The 19,277-nt window shown below is 34.0% G+C and overlaps 1 protein-coding gene across 4 annotated transcripts in view; it reads left to right on the plus strand.

Annotated features, from left to right (window-relative positions):
• Xrn2 (5'-3' exoribonuclease 2) overlaps positions 1–19,277 on the plus strand; it is a 75,249-nt gene that overhangs the window by 45,035 nt on the left and 10,937 nt on the right. For all 4 annotated transcript variants that reach the window (XM_015483446.2, XM_015483435.2, XM_048811383.1 and 1 more), the window contains 6 exons: positions 783–880; positions 1,471–1,550; positions 2,861–2,917; positions 12,721–12,789; positions 12,873–13,004; positions 15,207–15,334. In XM_015483446.2, the coding sequence (XP_015338932.1) occupies positions 783–880; positions 1,471–1,550; positions 2,861–2,917; positions 12,721–12,789; positions 12,873–13,004; positions 15,207–15,334 (564 nt within the window). The remainder of the gene's footprint in view (positions 1–782; positions 881–1,470; positions 1,551–2,860; positions 2,918–12,720; positions 12,790–12,872; positions 13,005–15,206; positions 15,335–19,277) is intronic.

Here is a 19,277-nt window from a genome sequence, read left to right on the forward strand (position 1 = left end):
TATAGCAGATATTAATTTTCTTAATCTATCATCTCTAAATGAAGTAGTATTTAAGTAACATTTATTAACTTAGAAGTCTTTGTTAAATGTATTAAAAAGTGATACTTCAAGAATATCCTTTGACATTTTGGTTGTTATATGACATGCACTCAAAATAATACTTTTGTCTGGTAGGAAGGTATTACTCATTTCCTCTGTCTTCTCCCTCCATGGCCTCCGAAATAATAACCTTGCTTGAAAGATTAGGGGGAAACAAGCATTTGCCCTTAGAGTGCTAACTTGAAATATTATTTTGCATAAAAGTGGCATTTTTTGGAATTAATACAGTAGAAAGTATTTAAATGGAGAAATTGTAAAGCTTAGCTCTATTGAAAAATGTATGTTTAATACCAGTACAATAAAAGTCTGTTAGAAACAATTTCTCCATCAGGTATCTTTAGAATAATCTTTATCCTCAGATGATACAGTTTGTATTTCCTTATATTAAGAAATTGAGTTCTTTATGATTAAGAAAACCTTGCCAATTATCTTATAATGTATTCAGTTACCTTTCAGTGATATCGTTTTCTGTTACTGATCTTTGAAAACATTGTCAAAATATTTTTTTCTTCCGTAGAGACACATCACGCATTTAGGTTTGTCACTTTAAAATTATTTGTCATAAACTTTATACTAGAATTGTTTTTAAAATTTAGATGCTGTTGTTGTGTGCTCACAAAAATGGGTCTAGTAAATATAATTGCTTAATACGTCATCTTACTCTTTTCTAACTTTCCCCTTAGATAAAAGGAACAGCCTTGGAGGTGATGTTTTGTTTGTGGGGAAACATCACCCACTCCATGACTTCATTTCAGAGCTGTATCAGACAGGTTCCACTGAGGTATGGTATACCACTGGTATGTACTAAAATGTACATACCATGAAATTTACCATTTTAACCATATTTTAGTTTAAAATTATGTGACATTAACTATATTTATGGTATTATGTCATCAACATCACTTCATCTCCAGATCCAGAAACTTTCACACACCCATATGGCAGTTTTGCAGGAATTAAACTCTGTCTCCTTTCCCCCATCTCCTATAACTTCTTTCTGTCCCTGAATTTGCCTATTCTTTGTATCTCATGTAAGTGGAATTATACAATATTTGTCCTTTGTGTCTGGCTTATTTCACCGATTATATTTTTAAGGTTCATCCATGTTGTAGTACATTGCAAAATTCCATTCTTTTGTATAGCTGAGTTATTTTCCATTTCCATTTATATGTCTCATTTCCATTTATATGTATATGCCCGTTTGTCTGTTGATGGATCCTTGGGTTATTTCTACCTTTTTTGACTCTTATAAATAATACTCCAGTGAGTTTTTATGAATAATAGTCCTAAGAACTTAAACATACAAGTATCTGCTTATTTCCTAATTTTTTTATTCATTTGGGTATATAATTAGGAATGCTTTTTCCACAGCCAGTGGATGTGCCACCTGAACTTTGTCATGGGATTCAAGGAAAATTTTCTTTGGATGAAGAAGCCATTCTTCCAGATCAGTAAGCATTCATTTGTATATAACTAAGGTGAATGGAAGGAAGTTTAGTTAGCATTTTTCTTGTGTCCTAACATTTTATTCTCTTGTAATAGTGAGAAAATAATACTTAACACAAAGTAAAACCTGCTGGATTAGAAAAGGCTTGGATTCAAAGCCCAGCTCTTTAACATATGGTAGACTGCACATTGTGCGGGGAACTCTGGGGTACCTGAAACCTATTAGGGCACTACAAGATTATAATTATTTTCATAGTGACACTAAGATTGTATGGTATTACTTGTTTTTCTCACTCATTTTTTTCTTTGAGTGCACAGTGGAGTTTTTCAGAAAATAAATGTAGTGTGATATTTTAAGAGGTAGAACCAAAAGCAAAGAAAGTCTGACTTACAAGTACTAAACCAGATACTGAGATTTTCAAAACTGTAAAACAATGATACTCTTCTCATTTATTTTTATTTTGCTCTGTAAAAGGTAGCTGTTTTTCATTAAAATGTTATTTATGTTAACATGTAATAGATTTTTTCATTATCTTTAAAATGTCTTAATTTTTAAAAACTAGTTTTAATTTTTCAATTAATAGTTTTAATTTTCAGTAGGTAAATATTGATAATATAGTGAACATAAGCAAAAGCTCTTGGAGATTCTCAGTAATTTTTAAAATTTTAAACAACAATAATAAAAACTGAGATCAGAGTTTGAGAATAGGAATATATAGGTTTGTATTCAGGAATGGAATTGCTGAGCACAGAATATGTGTGTCTTCATCTTTATTGGATAACTATGTAGTGTTTTTTAGAGTGGTTATATCATATTATAATCCCAGTGGCCATTTGTGAGAAATCAGATTGCTCTGCAGATCCTGGCAAATTCTTGGGACATTGTAACATTTTAATTTTTGTTAGTCTGGTGGCTGCTTATTGACAGTGATTTATAATCACATTTCTCTGATTACTAATGAGTTTAAATATCAAATGGCTAATCATTTGATTTTTCTCATTTATGAGGTACGTGTTTCGTTTCTTTTTTTTTTTTTTAAGTTAATCTGTTCTCTTTACTGATTTGTAGGGTTTTTTGTTTTGTTTTTGTTTTAGAAACTGATAAACTTTTGCTCATAATCATTTTTTGTCTAGGAGATGATAAACAAGGAAGACAGGGTCATTTTCTAAAGATACAAATAGTCATAGTGTTTTTGTTTGTTCATTTTAATTAATTTGCTCTTCTGTAGCCTAATAAACATATTAACATTTTACTTCCTGTTATCTAAAAGGTTACAGTTTACAAACGGATGGTTCTTTTCTTGTTATTCTTTAGAGTAGTATGTTCTCCTGTTCCCATGTTACGAGATCTGACACAGAACTCTGCAATCAGGTAAGTTTTCCTAAATTCATAGCATTCACCCTGAACACAGCTCTGAACTTGCAAATGAATAAAATTTTAAAAGAGCTCTGATTTCACAAGGAATTGGCAACTGTTAATCCACCAATGCTTTGAGATTGGTGGAGAGTCCCTGTGTTTCAGACCTCAGAGCAGGACCTCTTGACTTTAAATTATGTATATTGTTAAGGTTACTGATTTAACAAGCGTGCTTATCTGTTTTCTGGTTTCCCCTGACAACCTCTAATTCTTCCTGGATTAGGAAAGTGGGAGGTTTTTGGTAGAGTAGGAGTTTTTGGTAGTTTGCCATATAGAAGCAAACAGGCTTCTACGTCCCAGCAGCTCACACAACTTTACTATATTAATTATTTTTTATAGTTGTGGTCCCGTACAGTTTAAAAACAAAAACGTTATATGATATGTTTTAGTTAAGATGAGACAGAATGTGTTTGTGAAAATTTTTATCACACTGGTGGGCTCAGGGTATAGCTCAGCCATATAACTATTGTCTAGTATACATGAGTCCCTGGATTCAATCCCGAACACTGCAAAATAAATAAATAAAATAAATAAGTAAGTAAGGTTATCCCAAACTTGAGAGCTTATTTCTCCTCTCTGGAAAACTTATTTATCCCTCAGTTCTTCAGCAGTGATAGTACTTTCTACTGAGTAAAAAATAATGTAAAATATGACTGTGTAGAATAAAAATCAATACTTACTACTCATTTGTGTAATATAATTAGTAATCTTGACTGACAGCAGAGTTTACTGTCATTTTCTCCATTATTTAGGCAAAACTAAAACAAATACATCTCAGATATTTAAGAATTTAGTAAAGGCCTTCTAATCTTGATTCTTCCTTTCTTACCTATTTTTTAATCTCTCAGAAAACATTTTAGATTTTGTGCAGATTTTTCAAGTATAAGCATGTTTATTTCCTATCTTTAATGGATTTAGGTAGTAAATGTCATTCTAGAAAGCCTTTTATTTATAGAAAGTTAGGAAAAATCTTCCTGAATTGGTTGATTTTGTTTTGTTTATTTTTACACATAATTTGTCCTGGTCTTTGTCTTTGTACTCCTTTGTTAAGGGTGAAGTACAGACTTTAAAGCCATGCTCCTAAGCCCATCACAAACAATCTGGCTCTGATAGATTCATGTAGACTCTGTGTATTCACCCTTGGGGTCTCTGACTTGCATTGTCACTTCAGGCTGGTTAATTCCACCAGTTCTCTTTGGATTGTCACATTTTTGCTTGTGCTCCTCAGTTTTTCTGTATCTTTTCAAGGGGCTTCCTGCCCAGCCCTGTAGAAATAGTTAATTCTACTTAACTTTCTAATAAGGATAGAGAGGCTTGTCCAAAGGAGAGTTAAAGAATTAATGGATAGATCCTGGAGTTTTTGTTTGATTGATGATGATGTTAGTTGGTTGTTTCTATGCTTGAAGGTGATTTTGGTATTTGGTACTCACTATATTTTCACTATTAATTAAATTTATAAAACAAATCCCAGGTCTGTGTGCATATTCAGATGTATGCTTAGAATAATTTCAAAGTACAACTGATTTTGAGTTAATTTCATAAAGATTTGTGAAAGATTAAAGTTAACTTTTACCTTATGAGGTAATTTCAGTGTTTTCTCTGAGGGATAATCTTGAGGACAAGAAGCATTTTATTGCAGGTTTTTTTTGTTTGTTTGTTTGTTTGTTTTGGTGTGTGTGTGTGTCTGTGTCCCCATCCGTGTATGTCCCTGGACTTGTTGTGCTTCCTGGCATTATATTTGCTTTATAAATGAAAATCTAGAAATGCAGCTTCCATTGTTATTTGTTTTGACTCCTGCCATTCCCCCGCCCCTTTCTCTGTTTGAATGCATCCATTCCGTATATTGAGAATTTGTTTCCTTATGCTGGGTTGGTTATTCCCATCATATTTAGTCTAATTGGTAGTACTCAAAAGTATATTATACAAGTTATTAAGCTTTTGTGTCTGTGTGTGGGTGGGGCTGCTGGGGACTGAATCCAGGGCTTTGTGCATGTCAGGCCAAGTACTCTACCACTGAGCTACATTTCCCAGCCCCTTTGAACCATTCCAACTGTCTTAAGTTCATAGAAGAACCCTTAGGGAATACAATCAGCTATGACCTGAGAGATCTTTTTCAATTCTGATCTTATGTCATTCACCATATTAATAGTATAACTTGGAATAGAACTAAGCTGTCTCCTTTAATTTTCCTCATCCTGGTCTTCTTAGACATAATATTTTTTAACTAGTTCTTTGTTAGCTTTAAATATATAAACCCTTCTGTGTATGACTTTAAAGTTACAGAAAAGTTGTCTTTCCAGTAAAGCAGCACAGTTTTTGTTCCTTTGGAGGGGTAGGTGTATACATGTACTGACATGTATGTACCCTTTTATGTTTTTAAGACCTGTCATAATTTGGCAGAGCCATAGCTCTGTGCCTGCATCTAGTTCTTCAAAGACACCTCCTTTCCACCCAGGCTGGTCCCTTCAGCATTCCTTTGGCCTCTGTGTCTTCCTCCCTTTATTTAAAATACTCTTCCCTTTTTTTCTCTGCCTGTCCCTTTGTTGCTCCCCACTCACAAAACACAGTATATAATTTACATAATTTTGTGCATGTTATTTTTAGCATTGTTAGGTTTTTCTTTTTTCTCTCATGTCATCTAGCATGGTTCTAAACCCTTACAAAGGTTCAGTTGTTTATAGTGTTGGAAGCAGTGTTTGCCAGATTCTTCCAAGAGTTACAAACTTTTTTCTCTAGATGAGTGTTTCTCAAACTTTTTTTTCATCTTTGGGTAAATCAGGGAAGGAACAGAACATTCTTTCTTTAAGGAAATTCTTTTTAAAAACTCTGAATATGTGCGGAGATGGAGTTTTTAATGTAACCATTACTGCAGCATTTGTAAGGTTCATTATTGGCAAGCAGCTAATTTAAAATCAGAAATGCCTGACAGAAGTGGAGTACATGAAATCAGCAATAAACTTCATGGTGGAAAACACTTTGGAGGGTTTAACCTCCACTGCCTGTAATACTTTGTAGGACACTGAACTGGTTAACCTCTTCTGATAGAATGTCACAATTCTATAAACTCTTTTAAGTGTTTTAAAATGTCAAGTATATGAATTATGAAATTTTCCCTGCTAGAACAGTTTGCATTGGTATGCTGATTTAGCATTAATTACAGAATGCATGAGGGAAAGATAGAGTGAAAATGAAGCCTGGTATTTGGAATTTTCTGCTTTCTTTGTAAAGTGGTGCCACTATTCTTAAATGTTACTAGTACTTGATGTAGCATTCCTAAGGATAATACTTAGAGTGAATTAAATCAGGAAAAGGTATTGTACATTCCTTTACTTTTCTATTGAGACTTTGCTGTGTTTTCTTCTTATGGTAGTACAGATAAAAGCACAGTTCAGTTTCCTTATTTTCAACCATGTTTAGGTTTTAAATTTCTGTTTTGTACTTGGTGAAGTACAACCAGGTAAATGAAAATGTAAGAGAGTATACTTACTAAGGAAGAGATTCACTATATTGCTCTTGGGGCTAACCTGGTGGGTAGAGGCTAATGCTGGGTAAATCAGCAATGTTGTTCCCGTATTTGGAAAAAGTAAAGTGAAAATACTTCTGCAGTGCACAGAATTAGGTAAAATAATATAAATTCAAACACAATTTAGCTGGTCAGCCTGTTGAGTCCTTTAGCTGTTCCAGGGCTTTTTAGTTTTTTAGTTTTTGTTTTTGTTTGGGGTGGGTGGGATTTGTTTGTTTGTTTATTTGTTTGTTTGGCTCTGCTGTGGATCAATCTTGGGACCTCATGCTTTAGGCAAGTGCCTTATCACTGAGCTACATCAGGAGACCCCAAAGACTGTTGTATTAACTGTTTCTTTCCTTGACTTCTGTGAGACTTTGGGTGCTCCTGGGTGTCTCAGGGTTACTTAATGTTTTCCTTCCACAGGAAAACTCTCCACAATTGATGCTTTAGCCCCAGATGGTGAAAATTGTCAAAGGGTAATCTCTGCTTTTTTTCCCCTATCAATGATCTACTTTTAAGAATTTAAAGTATAAACCGGAAAAATATGAAGGAATTTTGAGAGTTTGAATTCATATAAAAAGTTACCCTTTGGCTCTTCCTTTGTCTGTTTCATTTTTAGGAATTGTTTGAGCTATCACATTGGAAAAGTGCATTCCTAAAAACATAATAGATCCTAGTATACATTTTTAGGAACCAAATAAAATACTAAAAATCTCTTTACCAGGAGAAGTTTAACTAATTTTAGGAGAGTATGATTTCAAATTGTTCTCAAAGACCCAAGGAACAAAAATGCTTTAATCTTCCAGAGCATAAATAGTGTCTTTATTCCTTCAGTGGAGACTTCCAAACTAGGTACCCCTTTTGTCTCTTAATGGTTTGTACTATGTTAAGTATATAAGACTACTTTGTTACATGTGGTTCTCCTGGGGGACAATGTGGGAACTCTTAGAAATTATTTTCTCTTTTCTTTTTTGGGTGCTTGAACTTAGGACCATTCGACCACTGAGCTACATCTCCAGCCCTATTTTGTATTTTATTTAGAGACAGTGTCTCACTGAGTTGCTTAGTGCCTTGCCATTGCTGAGGCAGGCTTTGAACTCTGGATCCTCCTGCCTCATTCTCCCAAACCACTGGGATTACAGGAGTATGCCACTATGCCTAGAAAAATTATTTTCTTAATGGCTTGGAAATTTCTTACCTTTTAGAGCATGAACATGAAAAATGGGATTTTTAAAAACAATTTTATTAAATAGTACATACAGTGAATTGCACATATTAAGTGACTAGATGGTTTATTTTCCTGTTGTTAATAACTCCTGTCTTTTGGAAGAGATTATTCTCCCAATCCTGGAATTATCTATCTTCTCTCCAAGAGCATGTTACCTTGGCTATTTCCTTCATTTTCTTAGTGTCAAGTCTTTCTGTGTATGACTAGCAGATAAAATCTTTATCTTGAACCTTCATCTGAATCTGATCTTCATTCTAGTTCCAATCCTGCCATTCTGTGTGGTTTCCCAATATCCCTCTTTCAAATGTATATTGAAGGCTCTTACCTAGATCACATCTATGACTTCTTTATGGGAGTCTTGTTCTGCCCTATTTCAAAGTGCTGCTTGCTTGTTCTTTCTGAAATATATCTTTGATCACTTTTATTTCCTTACTGATGACTTGAAATGACTTTAAGCTGTAGTCAAGCCCTTTATGACCATAATCCATAGCCTTTCTTCCTGTCCGTTTCTGTTTCTGCACTTTGCACTCCAGTCTAGCCCATTGCATTTGGGGTTCCACATGAGAATTAAGCCTCAGAGATTAAAGCTTCTGTTGTATGTAACAGGTAAGTTGTGTGTCCTGTGCCTCTAGAATGGTACTTGCTATTTATATTCTTTGGGAGAATTGAGAATATAGTCACTTGAATCGTTTTTATGTTGGGCTTCTTTCTCAGATCTCCACTGAGAAGGACTTCTCTAATTGTGCTTTTCCTTGGTCCTGCAAACAGGACCATATCTTTATTCCTCCCTCTCCCTTCTTCCATTGTCAGGAATCAAAGCCAGAGTCTCACCTATACTAGGCAAGCACTTTACCTCTGACTTACACACACACAACCTCAAATTTAATATTTTTCAGTTGACATGAAATGTTTTTACTTATGGAATATGGTGTTGTAATTCAATAAATGTAAACAATAAGTAATGATCAAGTGAGCATAATTAGCATTTTTATCTATTTATCATTTCTCTGTGTTGAGAATATTCAAACTCTTCTGGTTATTTTGAAATATGTAAAAGTTGTAAGCTGTAGTTGCTTAATTGTGCTGCATAACATCCAAACTGCTTCCCACTATCTGTGTTTTGATTCCCATTATCTACCCTCTTTATCCATCCTCCTTTCCTCCTCTCCTAGTGCTATTTATCTCTTTGTGCTTTCGTATTTCATTATCATATTGTTCTCTAATTCTCTCCATGTTGTCACAAATGACAGGATTTTGTCCCTTTTTATGACTGAATAATATTTCATTGTGTATATATACCACAATTTTCTAATTCACCTGTCAATGAACATCTGTGTTCATTTCGTATCTTGGCTATTTTGAATAGTGCTGCAGTAAACATGGCATACAGGTATCATTTATCACTTTGATGTAATGATTTTGTTTCCTCTGGCCACATATCCAGTACTAGGGCTGGGGTGTAGCTGAGTGTTAGAACACATGCTGAGGTCCTGGGTTCAATTCCCTACACCACAAAAAAATGAACAAACAAAAAATGGATCTATACTCAGTACGCAGTAAGATTGCTGGATTATACAGTAATTCTATTTTCAGTTTTTTAGGAACTTCCTGTTTTTCATAATGACTGTATAATTCTTATAAAACAATAGTGTATAAGTTTCCTTTCATGCATTCTTTCCAGCATTTTTATTATTATTATTATTATTATTATTATTATTATTATTATTATTTGCTGGGATTGAACCCAGGGGCACTTAACCACTGAGCCATATCCCTATCCCTTTTTTATTTTTCATCTTGAGATAGGGTCTCACTTAAGTTGCTGCGAGTTTTGATAAGTTACTGAGACTGCCTTGAACTCACAATCCTCTCTCTCAGCCTCCCAAGTCTGGGATTGCAGGCATGTGCCACCATTCCTGGCTTGTCTTTTTAATTATAGCCATTCTAATGAAGGTTTTGATTTGAATATGTTGAAGACTTTTTATGTATTTGTGTGTCTGTTGAGAAATGTCTGTTCAGATAATTTGCCCATTTTTTACTTGGATTATTTGTGGTGTGTGTTTTTTGCTGTTGAGTTGTTTGAGTTATAATATATTCTGGATATGAATCCCTTATCTGATGAATAATTTACAGAAATTTTCTCCCATTCTGTAGGTCACCTCTTGAGTCTGTTGTTTCCTTTGCTGTGCAGAAACTTCCTACTTTGATATAATCTTATTTGTCTAGCTTTGCTTTTGTTGTCTGTGGGTATTGGATCTTATAAAAAAAAAATCTTTGCCTATTCTAATATCTTGAAGTGTTTTCCCCTAGTAGTTTCATAGTTTGGGGTCTTAAATTTAGGTTCTTAGTCCATTTGAGTTGTTTTTTGTAGAAGTAGGGGTCTAGTTTTATTTTTGTGCATATATCTGTTCAGTTTTTTCAGTATCATTTGTTGAAGGGACTGTCCTTCTCTAGTGTGTGTTTTTGGCCCCTTTATCAAAAGTCAGTTGGCTGTAAACACATGGATTAATTTCTTTTATTCTGTTCTGTGAGTCTCTGCCTTAAAAAAAAAAAAATGCCAGTGTTATGGTGTTTTGATTATCATAGTTTTGTAAAATGTTTTGAAGTCAAGCATTGTGATGCCTCCTTTTTTTTTTTTTTTTTTTTTTGGTGTGTGTTTTGGTTTGGGTTTTTTTGTTATTGTTTTGTTTTTTTCTAATTCTGTGCTGAATGCCATTGGTATTTTGATGGGGAATGCATTGAATCTGTAGATCACTTTGAGTAATATGATCTTTTAACAATATTAATTCCCAGTCCATTAGCATGAAATGTCTTTCCATTTTCTTGTGACCTCTGATTTCTTTCATGAATGTTTTATAAGAGATTTTTTGCTTCTTTGGTTAAATTTACTGCTAGGTATTTTATTGTTTAAAAACATTGGATATTTTGAATGGGAATACTTTTTAAAATTTCTTTTTCAGACAGTTTGTTTTTGGTGTATAAAATGCTATCTTATTTTGATTTTTTGTTGTTAATTTTGTGTCTTGCAACTTGACTAATTTGTTTATCATTTCTACCAGTTTTTCGGTGGAGTCCTTAGGGTTTTCTTTGTATAAAATTGTGTCATCTGCAAATGGGTATAATTGACTTCTTTTCCAATTTGGATGCCCTTTATTTCTTTATGTTGCTTGATTGCTCTAAGTTTTCTAGTACTGTGTTGAATAAGAGTGATGAAAATGGATATCTTTGCCTTGTTCTAGATCTTTAGAGGAAACACTTTCAGGTTTTCCCCATTTAGTGTGATATTGATTGTGGATTTTTCATATGTAACCTTTATTGTGTTGAGGTATATTCCTTCTGTATCTATTTATTGAACCATTTTTGCATCTCTGGGTTAAATTACAGTTGGTCATGGTTTATGATCTTTTCAATGTGCTGCTGGGTTTGGTTGGTTCGTATTTGTTGGTTCGTATTTTGTTGAGAAATTTTGCTTATGTGCTCATTAAGGTTCATCAGAGATATCAGTCTTTTTTTTTTTTTTTTCCTTTCTTTCTTTCTTTTAATTTTGGTTTTGGTATCAGGGTAATGCTGGCCCTATAGAAAGAGTTTGGCAGATTTCTCCCCTTTTCAACAAAAATTTTTTTTAATAGATTGATAATAATTGATATTAATTCTTTTAAGTGTTTTGTAAAATTCAACTGTATCTTTGTTTCATTTATTTTCTATACCACACTGTAACTACTCTGGTCTCACCTTAAACCACAGCCTTTTTGATGATGGTTTCCTTGGTTGCCAAGTGAAAAAATTCCTTCTGAGATATTTTTTAGTTGCAAGTCCTGTTGTATTATCAGTTTTCTCTTTTTTATATTTGCAAAGCCCTACATGAGCCCAAATCATAGCTACTGTTTTCTCTGTCATGCTCTGAAACCTTTGACAATCACTGCCCTATTTTGCCCTCCCTATGCAACCTTGCTCAGTAGGGAACATTTGAGGTGCAAACAGTTACCAGTATAGGATGAGTTGTTAGAAGAAATGGTTGAGTGAGTAAAGCGGTGTTCAGTTGTTTTTGAACTTATGTTATTTTTATTATAAAAGTGAAGTTAATTTAGTGCACTTAAAATATACAGTTAAATTCTACTACAGGGAAATTTTCAATGTAACAGAAAAGTTGTTAAAGTGGCATTGTTCAAAAAGAAAAAAAATCAGCTATGTAAATATGTCAAAAAGTTCAGTAAAATCATATAGATTGGCTATAACTAAAATCTGTAATCATTGGAGAAATTTTGGAAAGTATACAAAATAATTAAAGGAGATGATGATTGTATAAAGTCATTGATAATCTTTCAGTGAATATATGTTTAGTACGTTGTATATGTTTTTCTTATATTGTTAAGTATTCTGTTAACTAAATCTTTAAACTACCGCCTGAGGATTCCATTTTTAGAAAGAGCCCTGGTTATCTTTAATAGTTTACTATTATTCATACACTTGGGTTTGCAGTCTTTTTAACATTATGAATAAAAATATTATTGGTAACCTTAAGTATAAATCCAATGCATAGCTGAGTCACTAGGTCAGAAGGAAGACCTTGTTTGTGCATGTGTCTGCCAACATTAGGAAAGAAGGGTACAGGATTCCAACCAGGAAGTTTAGTAGGTTGTTTTGTTTAGTTTTTTTTAAATACCCTCATAGGTGTCTTAGCTATTTGTGTGTGTAATATTTATTTATTTATTTTGTGAACCTCTTCAGCATATCTCTAGTATCATACTGAAATATCTCAGGAGTAATGTCCTTATTTCTCTGTGATCATCCACAGTTGGTTTCAACATGGCTTTCCCCACAAAGAAAGTTATAAGAAGGCTGTGTGTTAGGAATAAGAGGCATTATGATGAGGAAGATATTTAGCCATTTGGCAAAATCATTGGCTAAGAAAATTTTTAGAGACTTTAAAATTTTTATTCTGTTGAAACAAAAAGAATGTCAGTTTCCATGGTAATTAAGCCAAGAATTAATTAAATCATTAAACTGTTTATTGTTCTCTTTCAGCATTAATTTTAAAGATCCACAATTTGCTGAAGATTACATTTTTAAAGCTGTAATGCTTCCAGGAGCAAGGTAACAGCAGTAAACTATCTAGGTTTATTTTTTATGGGTGGTATTCATCCTTGTAACTAAATACTGTCTTTTCAAATGGTCAGAAAGCCAGCAGCTGTACTAAAACCGAGTGACTGGGAAAAATCCAGCAATGGACGGCAGTGGAAGCCCCAGCTTGGCTTTAACCGGGACCGGAGGCCTGTCCACCTGGATCAGGCAGCCTTCAGGACTTTGGGGTGAGTGGTAGGTTTTTGTCCCTTGTATAGTTTGCTTTCTTTGAATCATCTGACAAAGCAAGTCAGTATTTTTGGTACAGATATCTAAGAGCTTATAAGATACACTGATTTTGTAGATGTTAATGACTTTGATGCTTTTCTGCTTTTCTTCGCTTTTAGAAATCCACATCTGTCTTTGATTTATATATTGCATGAAAATTGTATTGTGTTCTCTAAGATATCTCGGTCCTCGTTCCCGTGTCCTCCCCACCTCCCCACCCCACCCTTGTTGTTTCCCCCCACAGTGCTGGGGATTGAACCCAGGGCCTCAAGCATGCTAGGAAAGTGCTGTACCACTGAGCTACATCTCCAGCCCACTGACACTTATTTTAAAGGAATAAAACATTCTCTTTACCCTCAAAAGTTTCAGCTGAATTAGTGGATGACAGAGAATCCGTATAAAGGGTTAATCAGTACAGTAGTACGTAAATGCAATTGGTCTCTCAAATTTTTGTGTATCCAGTGCTTGAACAGTGGTGTTCATTGTTGCTTGAATTGCATTTTTGTTCTACTCAGATTATCTTTTAATATGTATAATTGGCCTTTTTTTTTAATTGGCCATTTATATTTCCTCTTTGTAAATTTCTGATTTTTGTCTTTTGCTCTTATTAGCTACTGAATCATCTTTTTCCCAGCTGTAGAAATGACAATAAATAGAGAGGACTTTGTAACAATTACAGGTAAAGCTAGGATAAAAAAAAAAAAAAAACAGCAGGCTGGAGGAAATAGTAATGAATTATGATTGAAGAATTAATGATAACTCATAAATAGGTATTTCTAATTACTAGAGAAGGAAAGTGCTGTAGCTCAATGGTACAGCACTTTCCTAATAAATTACATCAGCATGTAATTTATTCCCCAAATAATAGGAAAAACGGTGTGGCATAGTGGTTAACAGAGTGGGCTTTGAACCCTAAATATTTGGATTCAGTTTCCTTTTTTACCACTTAATATAATTTTAAAAGTTACTGAACCACTCTATGCCTCAGTTTAATTAAATATAAAATGGAGACAATAATTACATCTACCTCATGACATTGTAAGAATTAAGTGAACTAATGTGTGTCGAGCACTTAGAATCCCTAAACACTGTGTAAATAAACATTAGCTGCAACTGTGGTTGTTTTAAGAAAGCCTTCATTCTTAGTATTAAAAGAAACAAATTTAGAATGGTCTTAGAATACCTTGTGGTTGTGTGAAGCACACCTGTAATTCCAGCAAGCTGGGAATCTAAAGCAGGAGGATCATGAGTACAAGGCATACTCAGCAATTTAGCAAGACCCTGTCTCAAAATAAAAAGGGTTAGAGTTATAGCTCAGTGACAGAATACCTCTGAGTTCAGTCCCAGGTCTGGTGGGTAGGGGGGGGTCATTTCCCATTATTCCAGTTATTCTGGAAAGCCACATAAAAATGCTTTTATTTTAAGCCAGGGTCTTGCTAAGTTGCCAAGGCTGGCTTTGAACTTGGTATCCTTTTGCCTCAGTCTTCTGAGTTGCTTAAATTACACATATATACCACCATGTCCAGCTCTAAAGATACTCTTAATTTTTCATCCATGTTCTTTTTTTTTAATTTATCCTGAGAAAATAATTTTAGAGAAACACAATTATAAGTATTTGGGTATATTATATCTATAATACTAGTACTAAATAAGAAGAAATGCTTAAAAATATGAACTCTCATTATAGTGAAGTATTTCATGGTTCTGTAGTGTGTGTGTGTGTATATATATATATATATATATATATATATATATATATATATTATAATTGTGAAAATTAAAAATAGAGGGAAATGTTTGATATAGTAAATTGAAAATAGCAAGATGTAGAGGAGTAATGTGTATAGTGATAGCAACAGCATGATCCTAAAGGAAAAAAATGGAAATGTGGAGGGGGGAATGTAAGACATTATTGTTTTGCATATATAATATTTTATTTAAATGATTACCAGTTAATCTTGGTGTAACAAATGAACATTTGCTATCACCATTACCATTGTATGCAGTTTTAAACTTTAATTATAAATTAAACTTCTTAATTTTCAGCTTATTCGGGTCTAGTAGTAAAGAGACGGCTCCTAGCATTTAATTAATTGTGTCAAATTAGTGTGATGGATATATCTATATTTTTTTCTGATGTGTTGTGGGGGATTCTTTTACAGCCACGTTATGCCACGAGGCTCAGGAACTGGTATTTACAGCAATGCTGCACCACCACCTCCCACTTACCAGGGAAACTTATACAGGCCACTGTTGAGAGGACAAGCCCAAATTCCAAAACTAATGTCAAGTAAGTTTTTACTAATTTGTTATTTTACATTCTAACTAAATATCAGAGCAGAGGTTGATTTCTAATCTCCATTGCTAAAAAATTCATGTATCGGTGCAAAGGTAAGGACTTTAAAAACATAATTTATGAGAATTTTAAGAGAATACTTTAGGCAAAATCTTTTAAATACGTTTTATCTTCACTGTATAATTAATTAAATAAAATGAACGGGATTTCTTCCATCACTTCACTTATAAATATGGTTTTTAGTTAACATGCAGAAAGGCATGTGGAGTTGATTGGTGTTCATTCCATTAATGCAAATATTTGGGCAGTTAAATCAGGCAATAGATTGTCAAAAAAACAAAAGTATCTTTTTTTTTTTTTTTTTTGGTAGTGTTGGGGATCAAACCCAGGGCCTTGTGTATGTTAGTCAAGCATTCTACCACTGAGCCACAAAAAGTATCCCTTTTATAAATAAAGCTAGGCATTGCTTTAGGTAGGGATGTTCCTTTAAACTTGTGGTTCTATGAAGACCTTGAGTTTCTTTAACCTCTCATAACTTGTGGACAGTTCTGAAAATTTTTTTAATATTTATTTTTTAGTTGTATTTGGATACAGTACCTTTACTTATTTATTTTTATGTGGTGCTGAGGATTGAACCCAGGACCTTGAATATGCTAGGCAAGTGCTCTACCACTGAACCATAACCCCAGCCCCCAGTTGTGAAATTTTAACTACAGAAATAATTAACATGGTATTTTGATTGCTTTGGGAAAGGTAGAAAGTAGTGTAATGTTAAACTTTATAGATTTTGCACTAACTTTATTTAATGTTATTTTTTAACTCTATGGCTGCACCCGTTTATCAAGGAAGTGTAAGTGATGTGCCAAATTCTCAAAACCACTGTCATCATGAGGATTTTATTTCTGTGTTTCCTGTTATCTGATTGGTACCCAACCAGACAGACGCAGCATAGCGGGAGAAGAAACAGGGTAGCAAGATGCTAACATTTGTTAAGTGTGAATGTCATGTCATTTGAAAATTTGTTTTCTAAATGTTTGAAATGTTTCATAATTTTTTTAAAAGAGTCTACTGTAATACAGGTTACCTTCAGAGCTCTTTATACCAGATTCATAGTAATTGAATTGCTAGGTTAAATTAATAATTGTTAGAAAATATTTATGCTCTGTGCCTACCACTGTTATAATGCTGAGTAAATTACAAACTACTTTTTAACCTAAAACTCAGTTTTTTCTGGGGATGATACCCAAAGAAAAATATGGGTTCTGAAGGTCTTATTCTCTCAGGGCCCTCTGTTTCCAGGGTATGCTTTCTCTGGTGGTCTGACTTGGAGTAGTCTATGCTTTAATGTCAGTGATTGGAGAATTATGAGAGACTATCTTGAAAACTATGGACTTTAGCAGTTTTATTTAGTGAAATGTAGAAAGAGTGAAGAATTTAATGAGCCTGTGGGGATCTGTATGGTACAGAGGTTAAATAGCTGCTTCCCTCCTAAGATTTAGCAAATAAGATTTCTGACCACTTCCATATATTCAATATCAAGTCATACTTTATATAACAGGAGAGTCTCATGACTTTGAAAGAACTGTTTATGCCTTGAGATTTTTCCTGTAAATGGTAAAAGCATGTCCAACTTAGTTTTAAAGATGGCTGTTGATTGACGCAGTTCTTAATCAGTTCCCTTTTTCTTACGGCTCTTCAGCATTTGCTTTCATCTGTATGCTAGCACAGCTTCCAAATAGGAAAAAGAATCAAGATGCAGAAATTCTGGAGCTGGCATGTCTCAGCTTGTTTAGTTTTATGTATGTCATCTCAAGATGATAATTATGAGGAATTTCTGAGGTTATTGCATTGAGTAACCTTAAAAGATTTGAATAGCAAAGGTGAAAACATGAGTTTCCCATTAATCAGCTTCCCCCCATTTCACATGTGTTAGTTGATTTTGTATTACTATAATGAAATACATGAGACAGGCTAACCTATAAAGAAAAGAAGTATATTTTGATTCAGAGTTCTGGAGGTGTGAGGTTGAGGGGCCCCATGTGGGGATTGCCTTCTTGCTGGCAGAGTCCTAAAGCAGTACAGGGCATCACATGAGGAGACAAGGAGAGAGAGTGTGTGTGTGTGTGTGTGTGAGATCTCCATTTTATAAAGCCACCAGGATTTAATTATGAGGACTCTACCCATATGACCTTATCTAATCCTAATCATCTCTCAAAGGCCTCATGTTGGACCTTGTAGTCAAATAAAGTTTTGACTCTCTTAATACCTCACAGTGGGAATTAAATTTGAATATATGAAGCCATGAGGGACATTCAAACTATATCCAAATTGTAGTACTATATTCCCTTAGGTATGGTAATCACAGGCCCACTATCACCATGGTCTATCTAAATATTACCTAGCTGCTTGCTCATTTATCTTTGCTTAATTTTTTTTTAACTCACATTGATTTATTTTCTGCTCTGATATTATTGGTTTGATATGCTTTTTCCCCCCAAATACGTATCAAAAAGAGATGTGGCTCACTGGTAGAGTGCATGTTTAGCATGTATGAGGACATGGGTTCAATCCCCAATACCCATCTTCCCCACAAAAAAAGAAGGAAAACAGGTCAAATACACATTGAAATGAATATATAACCATGTATATAAAAAAATTGTTCACACACTTGTTCCCCCAAATCATCTTGCATATTATTCTTTGAGAAATGTTAGAAATGTTACTCTAGGTTACTGATCCTTAACTTTTGAGGAATCATAGGCCCATAATCTAACATTCATGGACCTAATCTCCAGAAAGTTACTCAGTATGAGGGTATTGTCTTTCAATTTCAGACCACTGGATCTTGCTTGTTCTAAGATGAAAACAAGGGTCTGGGAATGTAGCTCAGTGGTAGAATGCTTGCTAGCATGTGTGAGGCTGGGATCCATCCCTGGCACCACAAAAATAAATAAATAAGCCCGAAGTTTATTTTGTTCATCAGCATCTTCACCCCAAAGATAGGGAATTTTATTCCCTTTAAGGGGCCTGCAGTCCTATAGTTCTTGGTCTGCTTTTCATGGAAATAGGCAACACTTACTTGCACCTGTGCATTTTATTTCAAGTAGTGAATACTTCAGGTAAATAAATCCTCCTTTGCCATTGTTGTAGCTGTTATTAGATATAATTTACACATACAAAATATTTATTAGGTACATATTTATTTTTATTTTTCCTTTTAGTCCTTTATCTTCTTTGCAGTACTTGAGATCAATCCCAGAGCCTTGTACATTCTAGGCAAGCTCTTTATCACTGAGCTATTCTGCCAACCCTTTGCTTCCTATCCTAATTAGCTGTGTGTAATAATGTCAGTTCTAAACTTTCAAAGTATTGAAATTTAATCCTGCCTTCTTGAAACCCTAAGCTTCTGAGCCTTCTGATTGAGAAGCACAGAACTTGAGGTTAGTTCTTACTTGAGGTTAGTCCTTCCGTAAAATAAAAATCACACAAAGCATCACCTCAACCAACAGCATAAGTGTCTGTGAAACTTGGAGGTTGTATACTGTGGTGGAAAGTGACTAAGAACATAACCCATGGCATTACTCTGCCCTGTAATAATCCTTTGACCTCAGCAGATTTTGATCAGTGCCCCAAGTTTCTTATCTCGAAGATGTTACAGAGAATATGAATGTCTATGTCACAGAATATTTATTTAGACTAAGTCAGTTTAGGTTGTTAAATACTTAAAACAGTACCTTACACATAAGTACTATGAAACTATTAAAGGATGAAAGATCAACTTTCCTTTTTATAGAATTTTGAACTTTAAGATTTGATTAGAGATTGTTTTTTGTAAAATGTAAATCTAAACCATTTAATCTTATTTTACAATGTTTTTAGTTTCCTATTTTCTTCATATAGTGTAAAATTAATACTCAAGAAGGGCCATTTGGTCAAA

Source organism: Marmota marmota, unplaced genomic scaffold, assembly GCF_001458135.2.
Source record: "Marmota marmota marmota unplaced genomic scaffold, marMar, whole genome shotgun sequence".
Lineage (NCBI taxonomy): Eukaryota > Metazoa > Chordata > Mammalia > Rodentia > Sciuridae > Marmota > Marmota marmota.